General features: G+C 40.3%; 1 protein-coding gene across 1 annotated transcript in view; it reads right to left on the minus strand.

The window, feature by feature from the left end:
• Positions 1–13,878, minus strand: part of LOC124716716 (protein Smaug homolog 1) — a 99,708-nt gene that overhangs the window by 59,808 nt on the left and 26,022 nt on the right. Inside the window, 2 exon segments of the mRNA XM_047243259.1 lie at positions 1,932–2,020; positions 5,679–5,818. Of these exon segments, the coding sequence (XP_047099215.1) occupies positions 1,932–2,020; positions 5,679–5,818 (229 nt within the window).

Genomic DNA, 13,878 nt, shown 5'->3' on the forward strand with positions numbered 1-13,878 from the left:
GAAGTGCAACAAAACCGAGATGAAAGTACGGTGGAAGAAATTTCTTCCACTGCCAGAAGTTTAGACAAAGAGTTTTTCAATGTAAAAGGTGGAAGCCGTTGTCGATGCTCCACGAGTGAAGACGGTCAAGATCTCGCTGAACATTTTGCTCAAGTAAGCAGGTCCGTTTACAGCTGCAGTAGATCACACATCCAGTGATGAAATGAGAGCTCAAGATGCCTGGTGGGAGACAGACCATGTTCGGTTAACTGCTATGGCAAGTTGGGCTATGCTCAGCACAGAGCCCTGAGGCACCCCATTACCCTGAATAAAAGTATTGCACAAAGCTGAATCCACATGTACCTTGCAAACCCGGTCTTTTAAAAACACTCTAAATGGGACAGGCGGTATCCGAAGCCTCAAGTGTGGATTCCCATCCCCTAGCATGTATTGCAAGCCTTCTCCAAACACCACTACATTCTGGCATTTCCACAGAAAATCATTTGTAATATGGCTCAAGAGGTGACAAGATCATCGACTGCAGACCAGTGCTTACAAAATCCACATTGTCCATTTGTTAGCATATTCCGAGACTCTAGCCACCTTACCAGCTGACCACTGATCGTGCACTCTGTCACCTTACAGACATTGTTGATGAATGAAATTGGATGGTGGTAGGGAAGGCTGTTGTGCATTCTCTGCTTCAACACGTGAAATGCAGTTACAACTACAAATTTTCATTTTCACCAGGAGCACAGGCTCGATAATGGATCAGCCATAAGGGGTGTAGAGACCTAACTTCGCATCAGTGACTTCAGAGCTCGCCTGATCGAGATATGCATTCCACCACTAGCCTCTCCTCGGTAAGAGAGAGCTGTTAAACGTTCAATACTGGCAAGAACAGGTGGAAGACAGAAGGATGTCCAGCAATGGCACAGAGATAATTTAAAAGCCAACATGGTTTCGTTTCCAAGTCGCGTGGTTCCTTATGAAATACGTGAACCAAGTATTGTGAAATCGATATGCAAGGTGCTGAAAAGAAACTCCAGTTACCACAGAAAAAGAGTAACACAGATCTTTGTTGACTGGAATTGCTTTCCTGAAACTTCTGTCTTCCTTTGAAACATAACCATATCAGACAGAATTTTAAAATCTGAGGATCAGATCCTAGTGGTGCTCTGGAAAGCAACATAATCTTGCAAGGGCAGCTCCTGCAGCAGGTTATTTTCACAACATTCAATAGTATGTTTTCATCTACCAACAATACCTACACCTTTTCCCTCATTTGCCTAAGTGTTTGAGCATCAACAATACGGCGCCATATCAATAGTGTTTTCTCACTACTTCACCGGTAGTTGGCAATTCAGATACACTATGAGAAGGAAAGATGCAGACAATGCTATATGACATGAAAAAGGTTTCCTACTAATGTGGACAAAGACCTTAACAGAAAAAAAAGTTTCTAACTTCTTGCAAACACTGCAGGAAACATGTTAGCAACATGGGTGTGGCTTTAAAGATATACCCTCAATATGCTGGATTGTTATTTTGAAAGTGAAAACCTCATGGTCCTACAAAGAAGCTTGTCGAGATCCTGAAGGTCCAAGGTATGTCTACTGGCCACCATGTCATCCTCTGCCGTTTGGCCCCATGCCAAACAGAGGGGCACGTGGTCAGCAACAGTGCAACCTGTACCAGTCCTCCCACAGAGGAAAAATCCTTTGCAGTACTGGGAATCAAACGTAGGTCCTCTGCATGGTAACCATATATGCTGACCACTCTGTTATGGAGACAGACATTATAGTCCTTTGCGCAAGGGGGGAAAAAAAAAAAAATTACCACGAGTTTTTATTTTCATTTGTGCAGAAGATGTAATTCTCTGAAATCTGACAAATATTTTGAAACACCCACTATAATGAGTACCACTCTGTTTTCACCAGATGCAGTATTACCTGTGAACTCCATAGCTCCGACGTCTGACTCACTGTGACTGGTGGCGTGAGGCTGTTGCTACGCCGCACCTTCAGGTGCTGCCCATTTGCTGAAACCACACGAAACACCATTAGTGATTATATAAATTTATCTATTTTTAATTGATAGTGAAGGATCTATATGATAAAGATACTGAGTATAGAACCTACAAGCTTTTAACAGCTAATTAAGTCACTCATGAAAATTTTTGTGATAACAGCTGCTTAACCATGTACAGCACACACAACTTATTTACAAAATTGGGTGTAGAAAATGCTGGAGAAGTACACTAAGTGTCCGAGCATACAAAAAGCTGGATTCTTTTTCCCCATCGAGTAGTTCCGAAGGAAATTTTATACCATTAGCTACTGTGTTGTACTATAATTTTCCTGCACCAGAGACATCCATCTTGACTCAGGTGGTGTCACAAATGGACATCAAGTTTGCCACTGTGTAACCCTATGCGATAATCATGCTGACTTTATCTAAAAATAAAATTAATCCAACCACACTTGCATACATTATGTGCTATAAATAAATAAAAGAAGAGGTACAATTTTCAGTTCTTAAAAAATGTTTGGACAGTTTCCTGCAGCCTACATTATTAAATTGCTCTTATAATTCTCTTTCCTTATTTTGTTTTCTGAAAGCTGTATGCAACGAGATGAGTTTATATCACAACATTTTCACATCACGACTGTCGGGTGCAACAAAGTGATCTCGCAACATTCTAAAAAGAGACATCGTACAGAGGGAAGCGAGCATCATCTCAAAGCCCAGATACTGTTTCACAAGAAGGTGCATTCAGAACACATTCCGGACAGTTACAAGGTGGAGGAATCGATCCAGCACCTCTGAAGGGTGAAGCTCGTCAATTTTACAGCTCCAGTTAGGCTTCTTCAGGAGCTGACTAAACAGGAGCAGAATGAATGAAGTTGTCGTCACTCGATGGCGACAGCCAGCTGCGACGACCTGTTGTCTCTTGGGGTGGGAGTGCTTATGTTTGAGAAGTATTGGTATTGGCCAGTACACTTTCCAATATTATAATGAAAGCCCAGATGATATCCCCATAGCACAATATTGCCCTCAGCAGCAAGCACCTGTGACGTGGTGCCAATTTCACACAACCTTCGCCTGGACAACTGTACGACACGACTTTGGCCTCGGTGTACCACGAAATGTGGTCCATCTTTTCGAGTTACATTTCCCATTAATCCACAGTCCACTCTCCGAGGTCCCACACCCATTTCGATCTTAACTGGCAGAGTCTGATCACAGGGGAATGCAGAGATGGTCACGTGATGCACAGCCCCCCCCTTTAAGAATGTGTCCCCCAACAATGTACTCTGTCAGACCGGCACGTATCCTGCTTTACAGAGCAGGCAAGCCACCAACCTCCATATTCTAAAAAGTGGCATAGATGCCCCACACCTTCTCACCTGCTTTAGTTACATTCCACAGGAGCTCATGACAGTAACGTGCTAACAGTGGTCAACTTCACCATTTCCGAGATGCTCATTTCCAGGAGTTGGGCCGTAACATTCCACTATTAGATAAAGTTGCTCGTATCAGTGGATTTCCCCACTTGTGGCCCTTATTATGGCCAGAGTTATTCCCTGTTTGTTTCTGCTCCACTTACTTTCCTTACAGTGTGTGGTTGGAAGATCATCAGGTGGCAGCCAGTCTATTAGTAAGCAGTGGTCATAATGTAATATTTCAATGGACTGTGAAATGGAACCTGGGTAATTTTTGGTTTGACTCAACTGTTCCATCTCCTGCGTGTCACCTGTAATCCTCTGATACCTAGATCAGTTTACTAGTGTGGACCTACTAGTCAGTTCCACCCCCAACAATGATCCAGCCACCTTCACAACTTCATCTTCTCTGACGTGGACGGGTGGCGAAGCCATTGTCGACTGTCCTCTGAACTACTTCAACGACGTAAACCAACTGAAATTTAAAATTTATGTATTCATACCTTCTTTTATAAGATCACAGGCTGACATACATTCAAGCCGTTCTCTCAACTGTACACATCTTGAAAATATCTCCTGCAGTGAGATGCCCCAACACCTACTACTAAACATCACAAAAGCTCTTGTCATCAAGGAAGCTTGGAAGTGGGACATGCCAGCCTAAAAATGTCATTTTATACTTCAACTGGCTGCAGTTTTTTTTTTTTTTTTTTTTTTTTTTTTTTTTTTTTTTTTTTTTTTTTTTTTTTTTTTTTTTTTTTTTTACAAGCACTTACTTTAAAGACTGCATCACAAATCCTTATCACAAGCGTTTATGTGCAATGAAAGCAATTGTCACGTCACTGACATTTTATGCTTTCTGGCAAATACAAGGTGACAATTACTGAATTATATGAAATAAAAATTATCATAACTGCTGATTGGTTTGCATTAGAGTGTTCAAACTGCACGGTTTGCCACAGGATATGGTGGGAATTAGTATGCATATGTACGGTTTGGTTTAGCGATGAAGTCCACTTTCATTTGGATGGGTTCACCAATAAGCAAAATTGGCACATTTGGGAACTGAGAATCCTCATTTTGCTATCAAGGAGTCCCTTCACCCTCAATGGGCGACACTGGTGTGCCATGTCCAGTCATGGAATAATTGGTGGTACATTCCTTGATGGCACTGCAACTATCTAATGGTACACGAAGGTTTTGGTAGACAATTTCATTCCCATTATCCAAGGTGACCCCAATTTCGGCAAGATGTAGTTCATGCAAGACAGAGCTCGACCCCATCTTAGCAGAAGAGTTATGTCCTGCAGGAGCACTTTTGGGAGCACATTGGCTGCCATATGCTCTGGATCTGAACACATGCAACACCTTTCTTTGGGCTATATTAAAGACAAGGTGTACAGCAATAACCTCAAAACCATTGCTGACCTGAAAACAGCCATTGAGAAGGTCATCGACAGCAGTGATGTTCCGACACTTCAGGGGGCTGAGCAGAATTTCACTATTCTCTCTGCGCGACATCATTGCCAATGATGGCAGGCATGTCAAACATGTCTTAACCAAAACCCGAACATCCATAGTCACAATTACATGCCAAATAAAGTATGCCCACGCCATAGTTTGTAACTAATTTACATATTTTTCCATATAGTTCAATAATTGTCACCCTGCATATGCTTCTGATATTAACATTAACAATGAAGCAAAGTTTTACGAAGCACATTCTATTGCCACCAACTGTACAAATGGAAGCAACACCAGTAATCATACAGCATAGATTATGTGAGAGGAAATTAACTGCCCCACCGTAACTGACCGCGGCTGCAAAGCATTTATAGGTACAGTCCAAACAACAACATTTCTTCGAATCGCTGAATTTTCCTTTACCTCATCTCCCCCACTCCCTACACACACACACACACACACACACACACACACACACACACACACACACACACACCAGAAACTCCCTTTTTCCTCTCTAGGACTTAATCTGGAACTAACATTTTACGAAATGAACTTTGACAGTTAATCACAAAACAAATGACAAAGACCACTAGTCAAAGCGACCTGGCAGCAGAAACTGGCAGTTTAGATACTCTGAACTAGATCATTGAGACAGCTGAAATAGGAGCTCTTATTTTATTTCATTGTTTACAGTGCAAAAGTGACTACACTCAGATTTATTTTACTAAAGAAAAAATACTCTACATTTGAAATAACATAGTTTGAGCAGACAAAGTGCGAACTAACCCTGAAAGTGGCCATTGGTGCCCCACACCGGTGGAGTGTCTGCCACAGGTGTACAAGTACCGATCGCTCCAGCTACTCCTCCCGATGACGGACCATTGGCAATGCGGTCCTCTAGGTGGCGAAGCCACTGAGTGAGTGACCTGTCGAAAATGCAGGTGCCACCTCAGGTTCTCAATTAACTTAGTGCAAACTTTCACAATCATCCTAACATTAATCAGCCCTTTGCATATGGACACCACAGACCAATTCATGTTTTGGATGTGTGATATTACACACAAGACACTGCCTTCATACACAATTACAGTAAAAATAAAAACTAGTCCATATTAGAGGTAATCAAAGTATTGTTACACTGAACAACTAATGTTATGTAATTAAGGTAGGAAAATGCTTTTTGTCCTGCTGATATCTATTTTAGTTGGCCTATTGGGTCATCATCACGAAACAACTGACTTATCTATAAGGTACACTCGTGTGTAGGAAATCAACAATGTCTTACCACGATAAGGTGAGAATAGTCTAATCAAGCACTTGTCACATTATACACTAATTATGTTAAATTGCTATATTAGATTACAATAGGCATAATATCAAACATAGTAATATGCAATATTAAAGTATGCACGTCTAGTTATACTCGTAAAATATTAAAGGTTGTGAAGAAAACAACCTCGTATGGCAGCAATAATAGTATTAAATAAGGCCATAACAGTGACAAAAGTATCAAAGTGCTGTTCAGAATACATCATCTGTGTGGAAATGTTAACTGGAAGGGAGAGTTGCATCCTGGCTTCCATTTATTTCAATTTAGTGACATGAACTAAGCCTCTTGTGTACTCCATTTGTGCCAATGCAAAGTCAGTATTGTGGCATAGCTGCCTGACTGATGCCTGTGGAAGACAACTAGAAGAAGCCATTATGGAACTCAACCTACAGGTACAGAATGCACGTCTCACTCCACCAACCTACAAACAGAGGTTAAAGAAACAACACTGATGTTACTTTAGCAAAGGCAAGAGTGCTGCACTGTGTGAAAGGCTAGAAGGTTGAGAGTGGAATGACACTGAGTGGTCACAATACCTTACACTAAATCATCACGAAGTGAAATCCAAGACCTACAGAAAACATAAAGGAGGCTAACAGGGAAGAACTCTTAAAGAGTATACCAGTGCCAGGGAAGTCCATCACTGGGTGATGTATATGTTAGAGAGCAGGAACTGACAACAACTGCATGCACTGCAATGGAGGTGTCAATGCCTATCAGGAGAATTCCTTCTACATGAGTATCTTGCATCTCGACAGATTCTGCAAGAAGAACCAGGAAGCTATACCAGAGCAGCACGACCCATCAAGAAAGAATCTAAAGGCTGCAAAGATACAACGTTTTAAGGAAGAGTTATGGAAAACAAGTGGAGCAATGGAACCAATTTGTGGAGACTAACTTAGAAACCAATACCTGGAGAATACTATACAAAATAGTCTGCAAGAAAATACGGTCACAAACGATTTTCTTCACGCTCAAAAGAGATGATTGAACAATAATAGAAACCTGAGAACAGTCAACCCGAGAACAGTCAACTGCCCTGCTAATGGAAACACTAATTCCCGACGGAGGAAGACAGTCAACCAGTGCAGGTTATGAACTGTGTCATGGGAAGGCTCTAGAAACAATAAGCTTGGGTACCCCTTTGCACAGGAAGCAATATGGCAAATAAATCTCAAACAAACAGAAAAATCTCCAGGACCAAACAGGATCTCTGACAAAGTAATACCAGCCCTACGTGACCAACTGGATAGATATGTGAACTGTACAATGCGTGTCTCTTGCAAGAAAGGGTTCCTGCACCATGGAAGAACACTGATGTGGTAATAATTAGCAAAGGAAAAGTTAAGGGTCCAATGACACCCAAATCCTACAGACTAATTTGGCCTCGAATGTACTCAACAAGATTTTTGAAAAACTATTATGCTAAAGATTACCAAATCGTAGACTGCCACACAGGATGAGCCCTCGGCAGTAAGGGTTCAGAAGAAGGAAGTCAACTGAAGACACAACTAAAAGGCAATTTTGGTAGCACCAGATACTCGTGCTGTGTATGCTCTAGCAGTGACTATCAATATTGCTGGTGCTTTCAATAACATATAGTGGCTGTCTCTTTGGCCGCCTTAGAGATTTGGAGTGTTCAGCAGCACTGTACATCTGCCCTAGTGCTTAAGGCTGCCTGCAGGAATCAGTGTGTGGTCCCGAGTTTGGGAATGTAGCACTGGAGGCCATACTCCAAAAGTTACATGACAGCAGTAACATATGTGGACTGGCAGCATTTGCAGACGACATGCTGAGGTGACTCCAGAAGAATTATAGAAGACAAATGTGATGTGGCTCTCTGTGAACTTGATGGCTGGTGTCCAAGTGTTAAATTGTCACTAGCACCTGAAAAAACAACATACGTCCTGCCTGAAAGGGATCCTAGCAAGAAACTTAAATAGAATTAAATGATTAGGAAAAGTGCAGTAAAAATGTATCTACAGGTATTTCTGGAGGAACATCCTAACTTAGCACATCATACAAAGGAAGCCAGCACTAAAGGTACAAACATGACGTATTAAATTGTAACCACTGCAAATAGGCAATTTTGCCTTCCTCTGAAAACAATCAGAGTCTACCACTCCTCTACATTAGCATCAGTCGAGCATTTGGGCTCAGAGTGTAGCTAGTTCAATGAGGAGTGCTACTAAGATTAAAGGGTGCCTACTGCACTAGGCCAAATGATGATTTGTTAGTAATTCTAGGATTAGGGAACTAGGAACAAGGGAGCCTTTTACTGGTTAAAGAAAGGCAGTCAAATGGAAGTACGATGGGTGATCTGAATTGAAGCAAATTCGAAAAAGGTAACAAAAGATTGCATATTACAACTGTGCAAAATGAACGGGACACTTCAGGCACAGGCAGGAGAACATACGAACTTATTTCTAACATCAGGGAGAGATTAAAAATGAAATTTCTTAGCCCACTGAGTGGACTGATTCATTACCTGGCTGGCCATAGCCTGTACACCACCTGTTTATACAAAATCAAAAGACAAACGAATGATAGCAGCACCTGCAGTAGTGTGGGCACACCAGAACACCCATCATGGGACTGCGTGCTCTACAAAGACAGAGAGTAATGGACGTCAGGTACAAAGGACGTTGGATCCCAAAGCAGCACAAGGAAGCAAGTTTATCTGGTGCCTTCTTGATGATACTGCAGCCACAGTACCCAGGATGGTCAAGGAAGACTTCACAAGGCATTCAAACTAGGTCAGCATGCTTCCATCCAGGCTGGACAACATACTGTGCAGATGGAGCAAAGATAACCAAGGTCAGCGACCACCGAATGAAGTAATGCCCATAGAATATATAATGCGTTGATGCAAGTGATCATGGAAGCGTGGACTGTAAGACTTAACAGTTATGGGTGGAATAGTTTGCTATAGTGGAAACATTGCCGACAGGCTGTTCGATGCCCAAGGAATCCAGCAGACAATGGCTGCTGACCAGGTAGTACGAGGGCAGATGCAGCAGTGAAAACAACCATCTACTAGTTAAATTCATCAAAAAATGTACAAAGAACAGATTCTGCAGGGCTGACATGTTAACTGTTTTATTTTAGCTATGTAGTATTTCTAGTATTTAAAAAATCAAATATCAGAAACAAATACAGAGAAAACTGTATTTTACATTTTCATGCAGTGCAGACTTTAAAAATGCAAAATTGAGGAAAATGAAGAATCAAGAAAAATGGAGAAACCCCAAAAATAGAGCAAAAACATATGTAATTGGCATATGATTAAAAATCTTAATCCTCTCCAATATGTTGAATAAAATCTGTACACGTGAAGGAAATTAAATGTACACTACAAGTTCATACAATAATTTGTGGTAATGAATTTAACCAGTTTCTTTTAAAAAAAAAAAAAAAAAAAAAAAAAAAAAAAAAAAAAAAAAAAAAAAAAAAAACACAACACACCACCACATAGTTGTAACAACATGAAAAAAACTTGTCAAAAAAATTGAAAATGGTATCTGGTACAAGGTAATCCAGCTATTTCTGACATGTTACGACCAAAAATTATGGGTCAAAATACATGTTTGAGAGATCTTTCCTTTGTGTTCAGCCAGAAAAAAGCAAAAAGTAATGAACATTGTGGATTAAACCAAAACTGAAGTATGGTGAAAGGCATCAGAATTTAACATGTGTGTGTGTGTGTGTGTGTGTGTGTGTGTGTGTTTTCCTTCTCTCGAGAGGACAGTGAAAAAACGAGCTTACTTCTCCAACTGACATTAGAAGCTTATTAGAAGTTAGTTCAGTGAATTTCTGTACATTGCATAAAATTTACATTTGAGACAGCTCGGGCACTAGTTTTGCTTTATGCCTTCTATCACTGCTGCCTATCTTTATGAGCTACAGTGTGCAGTACAAAGTGTATCTAAAATGTGCTATTGCAAAACCCTTGCTCTATTTCTGTGTAGCATATCTGCACAAAAAGCATATTTTCAGCACTTTATAAAATGCTGTCACCCCCTACCTCCTCTCCCACAGTTGAGGAGCCACACACCTAGAAGTAAACTCATTTTACGTGCGTTAGTGTAGTGTGGCAGCTGCGTCGGCTGTTTGAACAAGTCGCCAACCAACAAGAGCTCAGTAGTAAGAAACAGTCGACGTTTCCTCTATTCTGATCGAGCAAATTCTTTCAGACTCCGTGTTTTGAATTTAAAAGATTGACGAGAGATGTTGCTGAAGACATTAAATTGAAAATACATGCCAAAAGGTGAGGCCATTCATCACACAATGGCTCGGTCTGAACACTTTGCATCAACTGTGCTGTTTTTCCCATTGCTGCCGCAACCTAGTAGTAGATGTATCATAATTTCGTGCTGAAGCTAAACACTGCAAGTTGTGTTGGTAATGCCACTCATGGATTGTGTCAGCATTTCTCTCTCACGTCTCTGCTCTATGCAACTGCCTAAAATATTCCCTTCACCCTGCCACCACTCTCGGTATGAACCGTCTGTCTTTTGTGTCACTTACAACTCATTCAATCACATCAAATGTCAACAGGATGAAATCAGGATGAATTCAAGCCAGAAATCTAGTAAGAACATAAAATCAAGGTAACTTACTAGGAAGAAACATAAAAACAGGAATTTTTGTCATTTATCTTATGGGCTTTTCACAGGGGCTATGAATTTTTGGTGTAGAATCGCAAAAACATGAAATCTGAAGTTGCACTGTAGTTAATATATAAGTTTATTACTAACCAAAGAAATGTGATTTATATTATCTATTTTAGCTTTTCACACAATTGGCTGTAATTATGAAGAATAAATAAATACATAAATAAAAAAATACTTGAAAACCAATATATAAATAAAACAGTCACCTAACTTTAGTTTTTATATGATAAAATTTATGACCACCTCATATAGGGTACATGACAATGCAACTGTGTTTTATTAAACACTCTCTTAGAAATGTATCACCATAAGAAACACAGGGAAGCCCATGTGAATCTTGAACTAACAGATATCAAACTTGTAACCAGATAAGTAAATATGACATGTTTCTCATCAATGCATCCTAATTTTTTAAGATAGTGCTATGGCTACTTTATTAGCATTACTAAATTTTTTTCCAACAGTGAACATTTTGGACATGAGCTGTATTAGGCTTGGAAATCATACCTATTGATGACACAAAATTTTTTTACCACATCTTATCATGAATAGTTGTCTTAAGCATCTCAGCTACATGTGCATGCTCCCAGAACTGATCCAAACCTCCAAACGTACAAAGTATTACAGTCTAGATGAGCAAGACGACAACAATACTAACGTTCAACACATTTCTCTCATTAAGCCCGTTGTGGGAATCCATGTAAGCTGTGAGCAATGAGGGTGTAGACACTGTATCATATAGAGGTTCACACCAGTCATGAGAGTGCACACAGGTAGCCGAGACAGTTAAGGCAACTACTCGCGACATGCAGGAAGTCTGGATTCCAATACCAATTTAACACAAATTTCCACTTGTCACTAATACAGCTGATGCCAAAAGTATAAGGAATAGGATAGATTGTGGCGGCGGCCAAGGGTGCGTCAGGTATATGTGCTTTTGTAAACGTGCGTTTTCCCTGCTGAGGAAGGTTTTGGAATATAGCTGCATGTGTGGGTGTTTTTTTTTTGTGGTTTTAGGGCGCACAACTTCAACGGTCATTAGCGCCCAGACTACGTTAGGAATGCACCGCGAGTCACAAGTTTAAAACAGCAACGAAACGGAAAACACGATAAAAGACAGACTGACAGGCATAGGATTAAAAAAACAGCATGATCAAATGTCCTTAGAGAGGGTTGTCAAGTTGATAAAATGAAGAACGCGAGCAGCTGCTCGTGGGTCATCCGCTAAAATGGCATCTAGAGTACATGGCAGGCCAAGATCAAGACGCAGTGTGTTAAAATCCGGACAGGACGTTAAAATGTGGCGGACCGTCAGCAATTGCCCACATGGGTACAACGGCGCCGGCGCAGCCGTCAGCAGATGGCGATGGCTGAACCGGCAGTGTCCAATTCGTAGCCGGGCCAAAACTACCTCCTCCCGCCGAGAAGGGCGTGAGGAGGACGTCCAAGCCGCGGGAAGAGGTTTCAAGGCCCGAAGCTTGTTGTCTGTAAGTGCAGCCCATTCAGCATACCACAGCGATAAAATGCGCCGACAAATGACCCTGCTACAATCTGACGAAGGGACACAACAAGAAGCTGTCCGAGGCTGGAGGACCGCAGCCTTGGCCGCGGCATCTGATATCTGCATGTGTATCAGTCATTTTGTTAAGCCTGTCTGCAACTCAACTCATCATCTGTACGGTGCATGGCAGTCTATCCTTTTCCTTAAATTATTATTCCAACCTGCAGTTTCCATTGTTTGATGTTAAAAGTATTCCCAACTGCAACAAAATTTCTTAATACTGATCGTTTCAAAATGCATACCAATCTTAGGGGTTTTTAGCAATTTTTACTTTCATCTCACAATTATAAACACCACATCAAATGAATGAGCAACTCAAACTGTTTTTCTTACATATGTTCAATGTGAGCAGCAATTGCAGGAAGACAGCCAAAGGATTTGGACAAACAGTTTAACAGAATGGACAATGTCACAAAAAGAAATACAATAAACAACAAAAAGGAAGCAAAGCTTAATAGATTGTAATCTAATTACATAATGCGATTTTGGGGAATGCATTTTGCTATTTGGGCAGTAAAATAATTGAGGATGACTGAAGGTGGCATTAGCAAGAAAAGCACTTCTGACACAAAAACAAACAAACAATCAAAGAAATATAAATATAACACATTCTGAGATACTGAAAGAGATGAAAACTTTGCTAAAAAAAAAAAAAAAAAAAAAAAAAAAAAAAAAAAAAAAAAAAAAAAAAAAAAAAAAAAGGGATCGGTTGATAAGAGACATCCTGTGCCATCAAAGAGTTGTTGACCTGGCCGTCGAAAGAAGTGTAAGGGATAAAAATTCAAAAGGTAGACCATGGCTTGAGTACAGGTAAAAATGGGTGTATGTTGTTGTTGTTGTTGTTGTTGTTGTTATTGTTATATAGAGATAAATGGGCTTGCACAGGACAGACAAGCAAGGAGAGCTGCAGCAAACCAGTCTTAGGACTGAACACCACAACAGCAAAATTAAACATTTTACTCATAATTTTTTGCCAGGCAGATTTTTTCCTTCAGAAGTATTCCACTTTTTTTCCATGTTAGAGTATGCTCAATCATGATGTCCAAGCAAAACAATTACACAATCCATGAAATCACAGAAATTCAAGTGTAAACTGTTCAACCGAAATACTAGACAGACTTTGATTACAGATGAATTCCTACAATTTTATTAATCAAGTAATATGTGTGAGAAGGTAAGGATTAAAAGCTACACAAAAACACGAAATGTCACTTATGGGGTGGACGTAAGGAGGAAGGGGAGCAATGACTGTTAGTAATCTATTTTATTCCCGAGTCAGTACGTTTAATTACCTTTTTTTTTTTTTTCACAAATGCTACAGTGTAGAGTACAATGAGTTACATTTTGCAAAGCAGCCTTTAATAGCACATTCCATTCAGATGTTTACGATTTTGTTAATTTTGTTTTCTGAAACAAAGAGTA

Source organism: Schistocerca piceifrons, chromosome 9 (genome assembly GCF_021461385.2).
Source record: "Schistocerca piceifrons isolate TAMUIC-IGC-003096 chromosome 9, iqSchPice1.1, whole genome shotgun sequence".
In the NCBI taxonomy this organism is placed as follows: domain Eukaryota; kingdom Metazoa; phylum Arthropoda; class Insecta; order Orthoptera; family Acrididae; genus Schistocerca; species Schistocerca piceifrons.